This window comes from Nomascus leucogenys, chromosome 2, assembly GCF_006542625.1.
Source record: "Nomascus leucogenys isolate Asia chromosome 2, Asia_NLE_v1, whole genome shotgun sequence".
Lineage (NCBI taxonomy): Eukaryota > Metazoa > Chordata > Mammalia > Primates > Hylobatidae > Nomascus > Nomascus leucogenys.
This window is the reverse complement of record NC_044382.1, coordinates 26300919-26321752: the sequence shown is the minus strand read 5'-3', so window position 1 is coordinate 26321752 and position 20834 is coordinate 26300919. Positions and strand designations below refer to the sequence as shown.

At 37.3% G+C, this 20834-nt stretch overlaps 1 protein-coding gene across 1 annotated transcript; it reads right to left on the bottom strand.

Annotated features, from left to right (window-relative positions):
* Window positions 1-6571: 6571 nt before the first annotated feature.
* Window positions 6572-20264, bottom strand: NMUR2 (neuromedin U receptor 2). The gene is made up of 4 exons (XM_003276551.4): window positions 19539-20264; window positions 13126-13210; window positions 10499-10624; window positions 6572-7542 (listed from the first exon to the last, which is right to left on the bottom strand). Exons 1-4 carry the CDS (start codon window positions 20262-20264, stop codon window positions 7268-7270), a joined length of 1212 nt encoding a protein of 403 aa, XP_003276599.3. The 3' UTR covers window positions 6572-7267.
* Window positions 20265-20834: the final 570 nt, after the last annotated feature.

The following is a 20834-nucleotide window of genomic DNA, read 5'->3' as shown; positions in this document are numbered from 1 at the left end:
AGCATGATTTTAGATTTTTAAGAATCCCAGTGTGAGCCACCCAACAGTTACCTAGCATATTTTAAAGCTATGTCCTTCTGCTGTCAAGAATTTGGTATGTGTATAAAGAATACAAGCTTTTTTTTTAAAAGCTAATCAAATTAGATAGATAAACCTATTAATGAAATTCTCTTAAATGAGACCCAAAGACATTATTACACGTTGAAGAAGTATGCTTTTTTATATTATAATTTATTTTCTAAATTATACAGGCTATAGGTACCCCTCGTTCATTAAAGGTAGTGAGGTATGGAAGGAGCCATGGGCCCAAGTCAGGATAAATCAGTCCTGATATCAACCTATTGACTCATTGTTTCATCTCAGACAAGCCATATTTCCTTTTTGTGCTTTAGAAAGTTGGTATAGATTTTTAGCTAAGAGCTGGAGGTCTAGGCTTAGAACTAACTGGCTGAATTAAATCTCATCTCCAACATTTATTAGCTGTGTAACTGTGGGCAAATCACTTAAGTCCTCTGTTTCAATGTATTTTTGTTCTATGGGATGGGGATTATGATAGTGTCCATCTCTTGATAAGGTTAAAATAGATGATAAATGTAAAGCTATTAGTAGAGTAGCTAGAAAAGTCTCAATTAACATTACTGATACATAAAAAACTGTTGAACTAGATAATCTTCAAGGCTTGAAGGCTCCTTCCTTTTCTAAACGTCTATAAAATTCATAATGTACATAGGAGTTCAAAATAGGCTGCATGTCTCTATTGAATCAGGGCCACAGCTAAGAAGAGATAGTGAAAGAATGACTATAAATTTCCTTTCAGTCAGTAATCTGAAAACCTTATAATGTATTTATCGTGCATTTCCACATACTAAAAAAAAAGCCTCCAGCTAAGTAGAGGAGAATGTGAAATATTTGCATTTTTTTACAGTGAATCCTGTGGGATATTTAAAAACAGATGTATAGGAAAGATAAGTAGATCTGTTGCTATTTTCTGCACTAATATTAATGGACAGCATTCCACAGTAATACTTCCACTGTAGGTTAATTACAAAATGCTGATGAGGCTTTCATGTCATAATTAGCATGCTTCAGCCTATTTTATCTGGTACCTCTGGGTCAAAACTCTGGTCCATTGACTATTTTTTTCAATGAGTTAACCACAACTTTAAGTGGCCTATAATTATAACAGTGTTATTGGCATTTATTCTAAAAACAAATCACATATATTACAACAAGATGGCAGAATACCAGCATATTAATAGCTAGTGGTGTGCTGATAAGCCAGCTAGCTGGGAGAGGAAAAAAGCCCTGATTTGTGGTGTTTGCCAATTTCTGCAGTATAAACATTTTCACTGTGACTGATTTCAAGCTATCAATCACTTGACAACAGGCCTTCAAAAGTCCTAAATATTTAACAATAAGCTTTTATAAGCCAGTCCAAGCCAGTACCAGCACACTACTGAACCGCTGATGATTTTACATACTGAATTCTTATGTTGGAATAATGTTACTTCTTTAGCTGTCCCACAAATATGTTCATTCAATTAAAATTCATCCATTAAGAGAGTATCTTTATTTAAGACTTAAGTGCACTTTACAATAGAGATTATAATAATTTGAGTCACAGACTACTTTGAGGAGCTAAGCAAGGCTATATACATTTTCTCTCCAAGGGGGGAAAAGTACTAAGAATTTTGAATATAATTTCAGGAGATTCTTGGATCTCCTTACATTTGTTCATGGGTGTCAGATTTAAAACGCCTGCTATTTCTTTGTGTTAGAGAAACTAATGTGATAGGCAACATTCTGAATGTCATTGCTTCAGTTCACTAAGCTTACAGATTACTGGAGTGCTAAAAAGTCACTATCTCATTGCAAAAGGGTTAAGTTACCAATACAGTCATGTGTCACTTAGTGATGAGGATATGTTCTGAGAAATGCATCATTAGGCAATTTTGTTATTGTGCAAACATCATACACAAAACTAGCTGGTATAGCCTACTGCACACCTAGGCTATATGGTATAGCCTATTGCTCCTAGGCTACAAATCTTTACAGCATGTTCTTGTACTGAATACTGTAAATAACTGTAACATGGTAGTAAGTATTTTTGTATCTCAACATATCTCAACATAGGAAAGTTACAGTAAAAATATGATATTATAATCTTATGGGACCACTTTCACATATTAGTCTGTGGTCTACTAATGACTGAAACATTGTTATGGAGCACATGACTATATTTTATTAATCATGTTTGCTATGTCATTTTCTATCTGTGATGTTTACTGTGATATTTACTTCTGTCATTATTCTAAAACTCAGAGATCACAAGGAATTCATAAAAAGATCATGAGGTCAACCATTAGAAGCATTAAACAATTTAATTTTGTTTTCTCCCTTTGTTCTATGAATTTTATATGAACCATTATATAAGCTAACTCTAGAACTTGTGATATTTTAATTTTCATTTTGAAATACATACTTCCTATATGTATATATGTACGTGTGTAGGTGTATGTATAAACAAAAACTCAACCAACATTCTTTTATTCATTGTTTCCTTTTTGAATCTTATTTCCTCCTGACTAGGTCAAATCCCTTTTTCATATGGTCCCAAAGTACTTGTATTTATATTTTGTGGCACACTTCACAATCAGATTTAAGCAATTAATGTTGTCATGGTTTTCAGAAATAATAATCTCTTCTTCTAGACATCAACTTTCAAGGGCAGGAAGTTTATAACCTGGCATGATGCACATCTCCTAATGTCTCCAAGTGAAGATGTGTTTAAGGGAAGAATTTATGTGTAAATAATTATCTGATACAAGTTTTTAAAAGAAAAAGATAAATGAGGAGGAAACGAAAAAGGACAAAGTTTTAGTCAAGCAGTCAAATTGCTAGCTTTAGTTTTAGTGTGTTTCTCTATCTATTCACTGACAGCAGCAGCATTGTTAGTCCTGGTAATTGGGAGTTAATGTTAAATTGATGTTTAAGGACTAATAGATTATCATTCAAGAATATCTCTACCTTAAAAGGCAAGTAGAAAATTAATTTCTCCTCCATTTTTGAGGTTTTGTTTTGCAGAGCCTTTTCAACTCAATCCTCGAATGACCACAGAATTCTGTCCACTAATGTAAATCATCATGAGAGAATTCTGATTTATTAAAACTGAGTTGCAATTAGCAGAGTTTCTTTGTTTGTTTTAATGTTGAGTATCTGAATATGACTATTAAATTAACAAATGATAATGTCAGAGACCAATACCCCCATTTATCATTGGAATCATTCATTCAACTTATGAACAATTCAGAGGCTAAATGCTGGAACTTTGGTGTTTCAGCATCAGTAACTCCTGAGATTGGGAAGGGCCTTCTTGTACCATAGGGACAGCAGGCATGTCATTATAATCACAACTGATTGGGTGGCCAACTGAAGGTCAGGTATCCCTGTCAGAAACATAATCTTAGTCTTTTGTCTCTTAATATGGTTCCATTTGGAATTGTTGCTTAACTCAATACACTGAAATATCAAGCCAACTCACTTTATCACATATTTATTGAACATCTACCATTGTGATAGATATATTGCCATTGTTCCAACAACAGAAAAAATGAACACCAGATACATCATGTCTTTGACAAATTTACATTTTGGCAAAGCAAGAACATAAATCACTGAAATAAAAAGCAAAGTGAAGAAAAACCTTAAGAGACATAAACTGACAGAGAAGTCAGATACAATATCTATTTGAATAAATCAAGCAAGGCTTCAGGGAGGAAGCACCACACTGAGATGAACATTGAAGGATGGGTAGGATAGAAACAGATGGAGATTGGAGATGAAGTGGGCCTTCTATGCATGAAGAGCTGCAGCTGGGAAAAACTGTGGGATGCATTTGCATAAGAACAGCAAGTAATTCCATTTGAATAGATTATACATTACTTGTGATGGTATAATGGAAAATTATTCTAGGAAGTAGTTTTGTCCATATTACATGTGTGAAGAGCATTATGTAGGTAATAAAAGACTGAGTAAGTAAAAGTTATGGGTTTGAGACCAGTTGTTGCCATTTGACTTGTCTTGATTCCAAGATAGTAGAGCATACTTCCATCTATACTATATGAAATTAGACATTAGAAATCCAAGTCCAGACCAATTTATAAAAATAACTAAGTTCCTGTTTGGTATAGTTTATGCTTCTTTTGACCTTCGACCACAGCCCCTCCCTCTTCTCATTCTTCTCTAAGTTGAACTTCTTAGTTTGGATCCAATTCCTAATGAGAAATGACTGGTAATGACTTGGCGATTGGGGTGGTAGAAATAATCATTCTAAGGAGCATTCTCATGTTATAAGGGGGAACTCTTAAAGTAAAAAGCTGTAGGACTGTAAGGAATCACATTATAATGACAGTATATGAGGCAGTAGGCAAATACAGGCATACCTCAGAGATACTGTGGGTTCAGTTCCAGACCATTGCAATAAAGCAAGTCACACTTTGTTTTTTAGTTTCTTAGTGCATATAAAGGTTATGTTTACACTATATTGTAGTCTATAATAGCATGAAGTTCTAAAAATGTATATAACTTAAAAATATTTTGTGGCTAAAAAACAAAAATTATAATCTAGACTGTCAGTGAGTCAATCTTTTTGCTAATGAAGGATCTTGTCTCAATGTTGACAGCTGCTGACTGATGAGGGTGGTGGTTGCTGAAGGGTGGGGTCGCTGTGGAAATTTCTTCAAATAAGACAACAATAAAGTTTGCTGCATCCAATGACTTTTACTTTCATGAAAGATTTCTCTGTAGCATGCAATGCTGTTTAATAGCATTTCACCCACAAGAGAACTTCTTTCAAAACTGAAATCAATCCTCTCAAACCCTGCAGCTCTTTTATCAGCTGTTTGTAGAATATTCTAAATCCTTTGTTGTCATTTCAACAATGTTCACAGCATCTTCACTAGTGGTAGATTCCATCTCAAGAAACCATTTTCTTTGTTCATCCATAAGAAGCAACCTCTAATTTGTTCAAGTTTTATGATGAGGTTGCAGCAATTCAGTGACATCTTTGGGCTCAACTTCCAATCCAGTTATCTAGCTTATTCTACCATATTTGTGGTTACTTCCTCTACTGAAGTCTTGAACCCCTCAAAATTACTCATGAATGTTGGACGTGACTTCCTTCAAACTCCTGTTAATGTTGGTATTTTGACTTCCTCCCATGAATCATTAATGTTCTTAATTGCATCTGGAATGGGGAATTCTTTTCAGAAGGTTCAATTTACATTGCCCAGATCCATCAGAGGAATCACTATCAATGGCAGCTACCACCTCATGGAAATGTGTTTCTCAGAGTTGAAATTATTCCTTGATCTATGGGCTTCAGAATGACTGTTGTGTTCACAGGCATGAAAACATTAATATCCTTGTACAATTCTATCACAGCTCTTGGGTGAATAGATGCATTATTCATAAGCAGTAATATGTAGAAAGGAATCTTTTTGTTGAGCAGTAGATCTCAACAGTGGGCTTAAAATATTCAGTAAACCATGCTGTAAACAGATGTGCTGTTACCCAGGTTTTGTTTCCCCATTTATAAAGCACAGAGTAGATTAAGTATAATTCTTAAGGGCCCTAGGATTTTGAGAATGGTGAATGAGCATTGACTTCAACTTCAGGTCACCAGCTGCATTATCCCCATACAAGAGAGTCAGCCTGCTCTTTGAAGCTTTGAAGTCAGACATTGACTTCTCTTTTCTGAGTATAAAAGCCTTAGTTAGATGGCGTCTTCTTCCAAGATAAAACTGTTTCATCTGCATTAAAAATCTTTTTTTTTTTCTGTAGCCAACTTCATCAATTATCTTAGCTGTAACTTCTGGATAACTTGTTTCAGCTTCTACATCAGCACTTGATGTTTCCGTTTGCACTTTTATGTTATAGAGAATGGCTTTTTTCTTTAAACCTCATGAACCAACCTCTGCTAGCTTCCAACTTTTCTTCTGTATCTTTCTCAGCTCTCTCTGTCTTCATAGAATTGAAGAGAGTTAGGGCCTTTCTCTGAATTAGGCTTTGGCTTAAGGGAATGTTGTGGCTGGTTTGATCTTCTATCCAGACCACTCAGACTCTTCATATCAGCAATAAGAATTTTTTGTTTTCTTACAATAATTTATGCATTCACTAGATTAGCACTTTTAACTTTCTTTAAGAGCTTTTCCTTTGTATTCAAAACTTGGCTAACAGCTATGAGAGGCATAGCTCTAAGCCTATCTCAGTTTTTTTACATCCTCACTAAGCTTAATCCTTTCTAGCTTTTGATTTAAAGTGAGAGACTTGCCACTCTTCCTTTCACTTACACTTAGAGGCCATTGTAGGGTTCTTAGTTGGCCTAATTTTAATATTGCTTTGTCTCAGGGAATAGGGAGGCCCATGGAGAGGGACCAAGATGGGGGAATGGCTGGTGAGTTGAACAGTCAGAACAACACAGTATTTATTAAGCTCTCTATCTTCTATGGAAGCAGTTCATAGGTTTCCCAAAATAATTACAATAGTAATATCAAAGATCACTGACTACAGATCACCATAAGCACATATAATAATAATCAAGTTTATTGTGAAAATTATGACAATTGACACAGAGACATGAAGTGAGCACATGCTTTTGGGAAGAAAGGTTCCAGCAGATTTGCTCAACAGCATTGCCACAAACTTTCAATTTTTTAAAAAGTGCAATATTTGAGAAGCACAATAAAATTAAGCACAATAAAACAAGGTACGCCTGTAGACTGCTGCCAAGGGACACTGATGTTGGCTTCTCACATCATATAAAGTAGAACAGCATGTACATGTCTTCCTTTTGTGGCTCACAGTGGCCATTGGTAGCAGGAGTGACAGCCTGACTCAGAACGTAGATGACTCAGCACAAACCATTTCCATTAATGGAAATTAATCAAGATATAGGTGCCATGCTTTTCCAGTCATGTTCTTGGCTTGAAAAAACTAGTGAAGGGGCATGAGGCAGTTAGGATAGTGGAAAGATAACTAAAAATCAGGCAGTTCTGGATTTTGAAACCAGATCTAACTCTCAGTTTTCATGTTTATTAAAAAAAAAATTAGCAATGGATACATGAGTTGTCAGAGCTATTCTACCTCTCTAATATCATATGAAAAGGCATACATTATGGGATGTTCCTCTCTGAAGTTTTGAGGCATAGAGGAAAGTCAGCTCTGAAAGAATTCAGGTTTTGTTAAAGTGGCAGCTTTGATAGTTTCTTCATGACATCTGTTCACTAGAGAGGGCTGTTGAGAGGTGAGAGTTGTGCACGGATGACTGACATGGGAACTGGGGACCTGTATCTTCGGTCAGCTCCACAGAGTGGCATTGTGTCAGGAAGATGTTCCGCTGGGCAGGTGGCAACTGTGGGTCATGCTGGGAGTGCCACTGTTTGTGGAAAGAAGAGATCACATTCTGGAATGCTGCCTGGAAGCGGCGAGACAGTAGGTTATAGATAATGGGGTTGACAGCTGAGCTCAGGTAGAAGAAGACACCTGAAATGCAGGGGATTTAAAAAGATGTGCTGAGAAGAACTTGAGTGACCGGCATGAAGGAAGAAGCATAAATATTTACAAAGGCCTAGAATCCCTGTGATTGCCTCTTTTGGAAGTGATAATACATAGAAGCCTCTAATCGAGAATACAAAATGCTCTGAATAGATCTTCCACTTGTGCACTTAGCAATCAAATACAAAGATTAAAGAGTCTTGGAGTAAGTTAGGCTGACATGGGATCTCTCTGAGATGTTCAGCAACTTTCTTTGATCCCTACTTGTTTAATTAAAGACCATGTTTCCATAACATGAATGAAAGATGCTTAAATATCAGAGGGAAGAGAAACATTTCTATCTCATTGGAATTTTACTTAAATCTATAATTTGGAATTGCAAGTAGTAGAAGAAGGTAAATCAGCCAAGGCTTAATTCCTGCTGAGACTCCTTATAATGCTAAGATATGGCTTCAAAGAAATATTCCCTAGTGTGCTGTTCCTACCTACCCTTTTCCCTTGATGGTTCCTCCACCTTTTGAAGAATTGTATTTTACCATTTATTTCCTCTACCAATTAACCTTCACATTGTCATTTTCCTGTTTGGAATACACTCTTCCTTTATTGCCTTTTTAAATTTTATTTCTCTAAAGCCCAAAATGAGCCCAAGTTTGGGAATCAGAGGACCTAGTTTCTGATCTTGGCCCTCACACATCCTGTGGCCTTAGACAAACCCTGGCACTTCAGTTTCTTTCTCTGTAAAATGGGAATGTAATTTCCAGCCTAACCCACCTCCCTGGATTATTGTGAGGGTAAAGTTAAGATACCATCCACAGAGAGGTTGAGAATGGCTAAGAATGTAAAACAAGTGATGGTTAATATTGCCAACAGATTCCTTGTTGTCCTTATTTATGTGGTTCAGGACATTCAGAGTGCTATATGCCTTGTCTACAGAATAAACTTGGAAGAATATTAAAGGAGAACATTTTTATGCATTAACACTATTAGTTCATTCAAAAAATAAATATTGATTTAACTCTTATTATGTGCCATGAACTTCAAGGCACATTGGGAGGCAGTGAATTTAGACTTTGTTCTCCAAGATCTTGGAATGGTACTGCAGAGACAAGATTTATGGCTAAGTTAAATAATTAACAATACAACAATACCAAGCAGCATCTGTTAAGAACAAATATGAGATAACAAATCATGCTATAGCAATTCACATAATAGCAGAAACACAAGGACTGTGATAGTCATAAAAGATTTAGTGGGGGGCGATTGAACCCTAGCCAGGCCTCAAAATGGGTAAGAGATAGTTGAGGAAGATAGGAGAGGGTGTTGCAGGTACAGGGTATATAGCATGCACAAGTATTCAGGGGCAGGAATGGCCATATTGTGCAGGAATAATGTGCAGAACTCTCTAATTACCAATTTGATAAGTATATGGTCTATGAATAAAAATAATAAAAGTTGGAGGATTAAAAGGCAAGTTGGGGGTATTTTCTGTAGTGTTTAAGATATTTAGATTTAATCTAGTGTGCTAATATAAAAGGGGGGAGATGGTATCTGAACAGGATCATGTCATTATTGAGGCTACAACTTGAAAATCTTAAGATAATTGCCTTGATGCATCCAGAGATATGTAGTCAACTAGTCAAGTCTCATTTGACCTTGTAGTGCTTTCTCATTTATTTAAACATTTCTGTTTTCTGCAGATTAACCAAAAGGATAAACTAAGAGGTATACGTATTTTTGAGCTTTGGTTGCAAATGGTTGAACAGGAAAGTGCTAATGTCCAGGAATAAGCTATACATTAGGCCTGCTGAGTACAAAAAAGAGGGTGACAGCAAATATATAATATACACAATATTCAGTATAGATGTCATTGTTTCTGCTTTGTGCACATCTGGAGCTTAACTTGTAAAAGGTGATCTTATCTTTCCTTTCCGGTGATGTCTTCGATAATCTAATGAGCCCACAGAATCAGCCGGTGACCAGGAGAGGTGGGGGGACGAAGAGGTCCGAGGCTAAGGCTAACACTGAGTTAGCTGTCACTGACTGAGAAAGAAGAAACTGGGTGGCCATTCTCTGCTCCATTTTAGTAGAAACAACACTGAACTTGAAGTTAGATGACTCGGGTGGGTTATTTGTTAGCTAAGTGCCTTAGGGCAAATCATTTCTTCTTGTGGAAGTGTTTTATTTTTGACTATACAATGTTAATCATAATATCCACCTAATGACCTTGTGATGATTATAGAAAGATATACAGCAATTACAGCTTAAAGAACTCTTTAATGTCTATTATTGCATTTGCTCCTTACCATCAGTCCGTGGTTTGTCTGCAGGAGGATTTTTTTTTTTTTTTTTTTGCCATTTTACAGTTGAGGAAACTTTGGTGTGAAGGTAGCCATGTTCTCCAGATCACTCAGAATAGCAATGGGGAAATTGGGTTGCAAATCCAGGTCATCTGACTTACTGACCTTACTACCATTGTTTCCACAATATACTATGGTATCCTCAACAAGCAGAGTTACAGTAGCCTAAAAGGAGAACTTGATGACCTATGAATACCGTTTGGTTTTCCTTCATGAGGATATAATACTTCCCAAAGGCAATATGAGATTTCAGGGACATGGGTGTTTACTAAATAAGAACCAACTTAATTGCATGGCCATTTGGAGGATAACCAAAGGAATCACTCCTTGACCATTTTCCTTCTGTAATCATCACAGTTAGAGTTGAGGTTTTCCATAAAGTAGCCTTGAAAATAGTGATCTGGTATATGTGTATTTGGAACAGTACCAAACATAATCAATCACTGAATAAAAGAAAAATCAAATGTCTTCATTATAGCATGGCAGATCCCCATGATAAACTGGAGTACTTAGGTGTCTAAGCAAGATGAAGAAGAAGCTGCTGTTACCTGAATACTAGTCATGCACCAAATCCAGCTAGGTTTTACCTGACACCACATGGATGAGGTTGAACACAGCAGCCAGGGATTCAGTCCACTCCTCCACAAAGCTGAAGAAGAGTCGGTCAATGTGGAACGGGGCCCAACAGATAGCAAACACTAAGACCAAGACAACTGAAAATGGATGATAAATGGGAGAGCAGAAGGCAGTCTGTGCAAGGATAGGTATACAATGCTCTCTCTGAGTCAATCATTTCTTCTAGTAGTTTTTCCCTTCAACTTTGTTAAGCTATAACAGTTATAGAGGCAAACTAGATCCCAAAGAGCCTCAGTACAAAACATTTAAAACACAAGAATGAATTGTATAAGATCTAGGATCAGTTTTCCATAAGATTATACAAGATTTCTTGTATAATGTAAAACTTTTTAGAACATTTAAAATAGAACTTAATTTATTTCAAAGTCCTGAAAACATCTTATTGTGAAAGATAAATAATAAACTGTTAAATGTATATATAAATTCATCTTGTTGTTATAGGAATAATTAGAAGTTTCTCTGAATTCAGTAATTTAAAATTCTGTAATGGGTAGGCAAGGAGAAAGAAGGGATCAAACAACCACAAGCATAATAGTACTTTACAAGAATCTTTTGATTGGAAGTGATGTGTCCGTCGTATTATAAATTGCTACAGCACAGAATTCCTTCCCATCTCTTATTTTCACCTCCCCAAACAGAGACTGGTATTTCTGTAGTTTTTCTTTGGGACATTTAAGCTCCACAAATTAAACACACACACACACACACACACACACACACACACACTTTTTTTTCTTTTTGAAGTTGTAAATACTTTGCTATGACATGACTCTTGGGATTTGCCTGAAGATAATCTTTTGGGGCTAGGGGAGAGATAAGGGTATACATGAAACAAGATTAGCTATGAGGTAATACTTTTTGAAGCTGGGTGATGGGTACATGGGTATTCATTTTACAGTTTTCTGTACTTGTGTACAGATATGAAGTTTTCATAGTAAGTTTATTATACATGCACTTCCTGTTGGCATTAAACACATTCAGAGTAAGTTGTTTGCCTGTGTGGTATGGCTTCAAAGATAACTATAGGTTTCTACTGAATTTGCCAACCCAAGAAAAGTCCCTAATCTGTTCACTACTGCCTACAATTCCCTTTAATTAAAACTTTAATTCCTGACGGGCGCGGTGGCTCAGGCCTATAATCCCAGCACTTTGGGTGGCCAAGGGGTGGATCACCTGAGGTCAGGAGTTCAAGAACAGCCTGGCCAAAACCCCATCTCTACTAAAAATACAAAAATCAGCCAGGTGTGGTTGCACACGCCTGTAATCCCAGCTACTCAGGAGGCTGAGGCAGGAGAATTGCTTGAACCTGGAAGGCAGAGGTTACAGTGAGCCGAGATGCCACTGCACTCCAGCCTGGGCAACAGGGCAAGACTCCATCTCAAAAGCAACAACAACAACAGCAACAACAAACAACTTTAATTCCTGTTAAAGTTGAACCCCATCCCAACGCAAATACTTTACAGTATATTCTGTTATTGTGACTTTAATATGAGTGAGCTTCTTGTGTTTTTTTTTTTTTTTTTTTTTTTTTTTTTTTTTTTTTTTTTTTTTTTTTTGTGAGAGTAGATTATGACCAAGGAGAAAAGGGGAGGGATAATGAAGAAATTATGTTTCTTAATAGAGAAAGTCAAGTGCCAAGAGGAGCTAAAATATTTCCAAGAAGATAACTCTTAGAATCGAGAAGACCCACTTCAGGGACTTCACAGTTTATTTTTTGTTCAGAAATGCTGTATAGTTACAGTGAATGTTTCATATGCATATTAGCCTGGAGGATTAATTTCTTCTAAACTTTAGACTTTGATTTGCAAAATATATTATAAATCTCCTTTCCCTCATCAGTAACTCTCATATAGTAGTGCTGCATCATATATTTTTATAACATTCTTCTGGGAGACTGTGGCTCAGTAAGTGAATTTTAAAAACGATCTTATTTATTCAAAAGTATACTGTTTGAAACAAAGTTATACAATGTCATATGTGAAATGGCTACTTGGAGATGCTTGCCAGATGTTCTTAACCTGGAACTGAAAGATCCCATGGAGTCTATGAGTATCAGGGGTTGGTTCATGACCTCCTGAAATGGGTTGTAAAATCTTTTGTGTATGCATATTTGTTCATTTTTTTTTTTTGGAAAGGAGAGTCTACAGCTTTCATCATATTTTAAAAGAAATCCGTAATACAAATAGGTTAAAAACCTGCTCATTTCACAGAGGGGGAAAGTGAAGCTCAAAGGCTGAGAAAGGGAATGTAATTTACCAAGCACCACACAGAGTGTATGTCAGTGGATGAAACTGAGAGTGTTGTTTTGAGGGTTCAAAACCAAAAATGAAACAAAACACACAGGTCCTGGAAGCTTGAAGAAGCAAAGGAAGACAGGTCACCTAGCATTGACATACACCATTAAGGAGGTGTCTTCATTATATATCTCTCCCCTTTGCTCCTTGATCTTAATCTACTCTCATAAATACTCTGTTTCAGGATAAATTGGAACCTACCCCAGCAGCATTTAGTTGGTACCAAATGTACCTCCTTTGCTCTTATGAACAAAACAAAACAAAAAACAAAATGTGGCACTTACACAGCATCTTGTTGACTGATTTTCTGCAGGGTTTTTGAATATTTGCATTCCCTTCATCTGCCTCAAGAGATTTGTCTTTCTTTAGCTGAAAGGGAAGTAAGTTGGGAGAGATAGTAAGAAAGAAAAACATTTTTCCTCCTGTTAAAATCTGAGAAACATAACTCAAACACTCATTTTGAAGACAGAAGAACTGGGACCTAGAGAAATGTAAGACTATGTCAGATGTTTAACAGTATGTTGAAGGTGGAATTGGATTCAGGTCATCTACTCAACTGGATAAATGATTGTGGCCAAGTAATAGCGCAACCACTTTTCGTATACAGTTATGTGGAACCTTGGCTGTGTAGCATGTTAATAGGTGTTCCATGAAAAATGTAAAATTCTGAAGTTCAAGAAAAGTTAGAAAGGCTTTTCAATTCACTCATTCACTCATTCATAATTATTAGAAATCTGTTAAAGTGAAATCCTTCTGCTATGTGGTGGATAAATAGTAGAAAACAAAAACAGGAATTATTCTTGCCTCATCAGTGTTTACTGTGGATCTTCTCAGAGACTTAAATATGCTGATGGGCATTATGAATTTTCAAGGGGGATAGTGTATCAACTTTCTACTTACCTCCCCTCTACCTTCCACACTCACATCACCTACTCATATCTTAGCCAAAAGGGAGATAGTGTTTCTTTGACTAAACAATATTTTCCCCCGACCCTTTTCAGTGGATTACCTTGTACCATCTTGACAAACACAAATTGGGAAATGTTGTTTTAATATTACAGTAATATTAATTACTGAAAACAGTCTTATGTGTCTCTGAGTTAAGATGTTTAAAATATATTCATCCTCGTTGGAAGATACGAAGATATGGAGATCCTTGATGTAACATTTGAAACTTTCAGCTATCAGCACTACTTGTATGCAGAATCTTCCTTGCTCAGTTCAAGTCCTGTCTGTTCCTGAAAGACTTTGATGGCCACTTTAGCCCACTATCTTCTCCTTCCTTTGAACTCCCATAGCACTGAAGATCTACATCATTCATCCAGTTGTGGAAGTTTTTCTCTTTATTCTACACATTTTTTAATTTGTGGGGATGTTTGGCCAAATAAAGGAAGCTTTAAGGACTCATGATAAAATACCATCAAATATCCAGAAATTAGTATAGTACATAGTGAATATATATTTGCCCATTGGTTCTCTAGCATTTACTTCTCTCTTCTCTTAATAATAGTACCCTAATTTTCCCTTAGGGAATGTACTCCTTCCCCATTCTTAGTCTTTAATTTGGATAGAGGTGTCACTAAACTTCAGCTCCAGGTATAGTCCCTAAACAATTTAGCCAATCAACTTGTCCTATCCTCCAGTCACAATGATTGAATAATGCAGACCAATAAGATATCAGATATTTGCTTGTGCTTCTGAAGATGAAAGTTTTCATTTATTTTTTATTGGGACTGCCAGAGGGAGTCCTTCTCTGCATATGAAGTCTGGAATTACAAACGTTATTTTTTTTCCACCACAAAGAAAAAATGCTTGGAGCCACCAAAGGATGACTGTGTGCAGTTTGAGGTTGAAACCACCACCATAGAAGAAAAGAGCAAAGAAACAGAAATAAAGTTAGGTTTCTAATGAGACTGTGTGTTTTATTTAATTAATCTTCACCAAGAGCTAGCTTGGCTTCTGAACTTTTCATGTCTATGCTCCCTTTGGGATTGGCCCAGCGTTGGAATCTCTCATCGGCAATGTAAAAAGTCCAGGCTAATTGATTGAAGCCATCAGGTGGAACGAAAATTTAGCTTATTTTATACAGTCATGGCAGTAGATTAGAATCAATCTATTTAGTTACAGGTAGATAGATTCTAATTCAAGATAAGGAAGAAATTGTTGTGATTATGTGCAATAATGGAACAAACTGCTATAAGAAGCAATAATCGTCCTGGGCTGGATAGCATTTTGAAGGAATATTCCAGAACAGGTATTTAAAATTAAATCGACTTGGAAGAGTGGGTCATTAAAAGCTGCCTCGAAACTTCAGCAAATCCATATCTAGTCTTCCTAACAAACATATATGCTGCTTGCAGTTAGGTAGTGCTCAGGACCACATAGGACCTCAAGAATCCTCTTGGATAATGTATAAGCCTGGCCATTTGTCTCTTCAACATATAAGAGTGTTCTACATGTATCTCTGTCTTCATAAAGTAAAGGATTAAAGACTCTGTGAGATTAGGACTAGACAGGAAAAATCTGAAGGTGAAAAGTATTATTAATGCAATAGTAAAACAAAAGCATGCAGGTAGAGTGCTTATCTCAGTGCCTGGCACATGATACTCAGCAAGTTGTATATTACTGCTATTACAGTGATTCTGATGATTATCCAGAGTATACTAAAGAGACATCAGAAAAACTGATTTTTTAAAAATAGAGTTGTTTGTTTATATATGTGAGGTTACTTTTGTGGAGTACTGAGTCCCTTCTAGAAATTCTTTTCTCATATTACCACTTGCTCACAAAGAGTGTCTGTACTGATACAAAGAAGGAGGCAGATACGCTGAGAAGAAAAACACATTCAAGGTTAGAGCAATGCATCAAACTTCAAACTTTACTAACTCATCTTAGATTAAATCTATTAAAGGTTCTAATTATTTCATGCCATTTAAAGATTGTGGTTTTTGCAAGATGCAGTTATTATATTATTTTATTTCAGTCCATAATTAAGAACAATAAAAAATATTGAGATATATTAGTCACTTCCTGCCTTGTGTTTAATAGTTCTCAGTGGCAACTTCTCCACCCCAAGGAAAAATTTTTTAAAAAATCAAACATCAAACAAATAGTTCACACAATTCTTTTATGAACAGGCTTCCTGTAGCAGCATAGTTTACACTAAAAAGAAAATCATGTGCTGATGAGTTGTTGCTTATTTTGCAGCTTCCTTAGTTTATAATGACATAACTAGCTAACTAGATGAAGAGTGAAAAATTGATTACTTACGTATGGTGTACGTTGTTCCAACAGAATTTGGAGTGGTTGACAGAATAGAATAGAATCAAAACAGTTAGTCTAGCCAATATTAAATGCTGCTTTGTCATTGAATAATTTCACTTCCCTACAGATGTTTAGTAAAGTAGATATTCAACCATTCATTATTCTTCCCCACCCCAAAACTTTTATTTTACAACTCAGGTTACAAAAGGAGGAGTGAAAAATTGTGATTACTATTACTAAATATTGTGATTACTGAAAGTTGTGATTACCATTACTAAATAGTGTGGTTACTAAAAATTGTGATTACCTTCTTTAGCTACATAAGAGCAAAGTGAAAGGGAGGTTTGCGAGGTTATTATTCAGGTTGATACACAATGCTGATCAGTTGTTTATACTGCCTGAAATCACTCTACCAGATGTTCATTTATATAGTTTGTGGGACTTAGTTTCAGAATACCAGATTATAATATAGGTTTTGTGTAAATATCTCTATAATCTTAACACAATATATTTACTTAAAAAAATTAGTGCAACCCTGTGTTGGCATGGTTGAATTCTGCTGCAATTCATACATCCATCCTCATCAACTCAATCATGAATGTAGCATGCAGGAGATGTAAGAACTAAATCAGACTGTCACCAGAACTTCCTCCCAGATGTGGAGGGACTTGCCCTAGAATTGTCTATTTTCTATCTCTATAATGTTCAAACCCTGGAGAACAGCTCAGTGGTGGCTGTGTCCTGGAATGATGCAGCGTGACTGAATGCCAAGATGTGAGCACAGATATGGGTTTCCTCCTTCTTCTCTGGTCCTGTGATTTCATCAGTCTTGGGCTTGCTGCCTTCTGAAAGCAGTGGGTCCCAGAGTCAATCACACCTTCAAACTTTCCAACAGACTCAATCACTTAACAATCATTAGGATTGCTTGGGTCTCTTTGAGATATTTCCAAGTCTTTGTTTTAAAGGTAGAGAAGCTAAAGCCCAGCAATGAAGGAAGTAATTTAACCTCATTCATTCACTGAGCTTACAGTCTAGTTGGGGAGAAAAAAATTAATTAAGGAATCCGTAAGTGTGGAAATATAAATTGTAATGAAGGAAAATCACGGAGAGCCGTGAACACCTACAACAGGAAATAAGAATGCTCAGGGAATCTGGGAGAGCTTCCCTGAGGAAGTGTGATTGAAGCATGACACAAAAAACAAATGAGGGTTAGAAAGGCAAAAAGGGGAGTGGTGGCAGACAGTAGGAACATTTCAGGCTACAGGTATAGTGTACATAAAGGCCCTGCGATCAGTGACACAGAATAAGGCCTACTTTTCCTGACTTTCAGTATAGAGATTTTTAAATTCTTCTAGGAGTGACTTTGCAAGCAGTTAGTTTCTGTCCTGGTGTCCTCTGGTACCCTGGATAACAGCTCATCCTTCCTGAAAACAGGCTGTCAAAAGTTGCATTACATACAGAAAGCAAACCAGGGTGGTTTTTAAACTTTTGTCTGAGCTATCACTTACCTCCTGATACAAGGTAGCCATGGACTTTTGATAATAAAACACAATGAAACTGATTGTAACAGATTGGAAGAGGAAATGTGCATTTCCTACTCAAAGTTAAATATTTTTCCCAAATTGACCCAAAATAGGCGACTGTTTGGCATTGGATGAGGTAATACTAAGTGGGTGGGTATTTTTCATAAGACTTTCTTTGGAGTTGTATAGAAGTCTTTTCCCCGCAGTGAGATGTGCAGGACATTCTTAAGACATGGCTGTGAGCTAGTGCGAGGTGGGACATGTCTCTGGGAATACAGGTGCTAGCCCTCCAGGAGGGGACTGGCACAGCTCTCTGCGTAATTGGATTTACTCTTGTGCCCAGATGTCTGTGACACTTAGAATTTGTTCTTCCTACCTAGACCTTGCTATTCACTTTAAGGACAATAGGTATTCAAAAGGACTACCATTGGGCACTCGCTTCTGACAATCAGCTTCTCAGAGATGGACTGAAATAGGAGTATATTAGTTGTCACATAATGTGTGATGTTAGAGCCATCTCAAAGCGAATGATGTGAGTGTGATATCTGCTTGTCCTCTCATTTAAAACTCACATTGCTTCAGCTCACAGGTTTTTTTTTCTTTTTTTAAAGGAATAATTGTTAGAGCTAGAGGGGACGTAGATAGGATCTGATGTGACCTTTTCATTTTATACATGGGAAAACCAATTCCAGGAGAATTATGTGGCTTGCCTAAAGGCATATTATGTGTCAGCTGTAGCTCTGGGAGTCTAAATGGTCTCGTAACTGTTTACTACACAAGCTATAATACCTCCCTTAAGTGGGTGTAAAATTGTCATTGTCAAGAACTTTTCTCTTCATGAATTTGGGTGCAGAATATACCAGAGAGGAATTATATAGACTAATTCCTACCCTTATTACAAATAGTTTCTCTCAGCTAATTTAGACACCCCCCTTCTGAAAAAGAAATCAGTTTACCACCATAAACATAGGAAAAGAACCTCTAATTATATATGTTGCAAAATAAGTGATATCTTTTTCTTAATTTCAGATAAGCTCTTATTCACATTTTTTAACTCTGTCTCATGTGCTGTTTACTTCGCTATCTCTCAATCTGCACCTGCTCAAAAGAAGCTCAAGTTATCTCAGTCATGTCATTAATATATATGACTATATATTATATATAACTATATATTATATATGTGACTATATATTATATATGACTATATATTATATATAACTATATATTATATATATGACTATATATTATATATAACTATATATTATATATATGGCTATATATTATATATATAACTAAACATATTATATATAGTTTTATTTTGTTTTGTTTCAACCTCATTTTAATGAAAGGGTCAGAGCAACCACAGGAAATGTCTGATTTTAAAACTGAATACCTATCTTGGACTATAAAATAGGCAGGGATAGTTTGTGTTATACTCAGACCAAGTTGGTATAGAGGAAAATCTCAATGCAGGCAGTGGCCAGGGGCTGGAAAGTGACAACGGGATGTGGAGAAGTCTCTCAAAGTGGCCACCTCACCCTGGATCACCTGATGTGCTTATTTAAAATGAGGCTCCACCTCAGACCTTCTGAATCCCATTTTCCTGGGGGTGAGGTAGCATATTGCTCCCAAGGTAAGTTTTCTGGATGATTCTTAGGAATATTTAGATATGAGAACCCCAAGAATAGAGGGAAGAAAAATAGAAGACGAGCTAAAGGAAATGATAAATAGTTGTGGTTACCATTCATCTCATTTGAGGCAAGTCCTTTTAAGTCTCAATTTCCCATCTGAGCTCATTCTATTTTCCCTCTGTTCCCTTCCATTTCTGAATTTCTAAGTTTTTCTCTGAACTTTGAGCCTGTGAACAAAGAAGGGATGCTGCCTCGGGCCACCCCAGCCTAGATACTCACTCTGAGTGCCATGAGGTAGTAGAGGACACTGATGACAGTCATGGGGAGGAGGTAGAATAGGAAGGAGGTGACCTGGATGATGAAACTGTAGATCCACATGGGCTTGATGACCGTACAGGTGGCCGAACCTGGGACCAGGGACCCATTGGGGAAGTAGTGGAACTTGATGCCGTGGATGCTGGTGTTGGGCAGGGAGAAGAGCACGGAGAAGCCCCAGACGATGCCGAGGATCCTGAGGGCCCGGCGCCGGGTGCTCTCCAGCTTGGCGCGGAACGGGTGTAGGATGGCCACGTAGCGCTCCATGCTGACGGTGGTGATGCTGAGGATGGAGGCGAAGCACACGGTCTCAAAGAGGGCTGTCTTGAAGTAGCAGCCCACGGGCCCGAACAAGAAGGGGTAGTTGCGCCACATCTCATAGACCTCCAGGGGCATTCCAAGGAGCAGGACCAGGAGGTCAGAGACCGCCAGGCTGAAGAGGTAGTAGTTGGTGGGCGTCTTCATAGCCTGGTGCTGCAGAATCACCAGGCACACCAGGACATTGCCAATGACCCCTACAACAAAAATTGGCACATACACCACAGACACGGGGAGGAAGAAGTGGCTGCGCCGAGGTCCGCAGAGGAAGGCCAGATACTCCTCGGTGCTGTTCAGGTGTTTCTGGAATGGATCTTCTAGTTTCTGCTGGTAGATCCAGGAAGCATTCTGAAGTTTTTCCATCCCTGACATTAAAATCCAAGGCCTGAGTCTCCCCTGGTATGAGGCTCTGTTTCAAGCTGAGCTAGGAAAAAAAAAAAAAAAAAAAAAAAAAAAAGAAAGCAGTCAGGAAAATCATAGGCTTAGTAAGGAAGGCTGGGAGACAGTGAATGTTTCAGCCTCAAGTTTAGGCTGCCTGGACCGCCGATCCCTTTTGAAGAGCCCCGGAGACACAAGCCCCTCCTCTTGACAGGCTGAGGGCCAATGAGAGTGTGTCAGGCTGCACTGGAAGAGAGGAGTGATGGCTTTGAGTCAGGGAGCAGGGGAGGAGGCGGAGACCTCTCTCTGAATGGGAAGGAGCTGGGAAGGCAGAACTGACACAAAAGAAGCCACTCTGACTTCATGGATGGGCACTTTGAGCAATGCATGTTGCAAAGTTGTGGGAATCTGGGTAGAGATAGAAATTAAAGTTGCAGGGTCATGGGAAAAAGAATACCAATCTCCACTAATACTTGTCAGCCGTACAGCATGATGAAAATAGGAGATCAATAGATTTCTCAAGTTATCTTCTTCCACTGAAAATTCAGGGTTCTCTGGGGATTA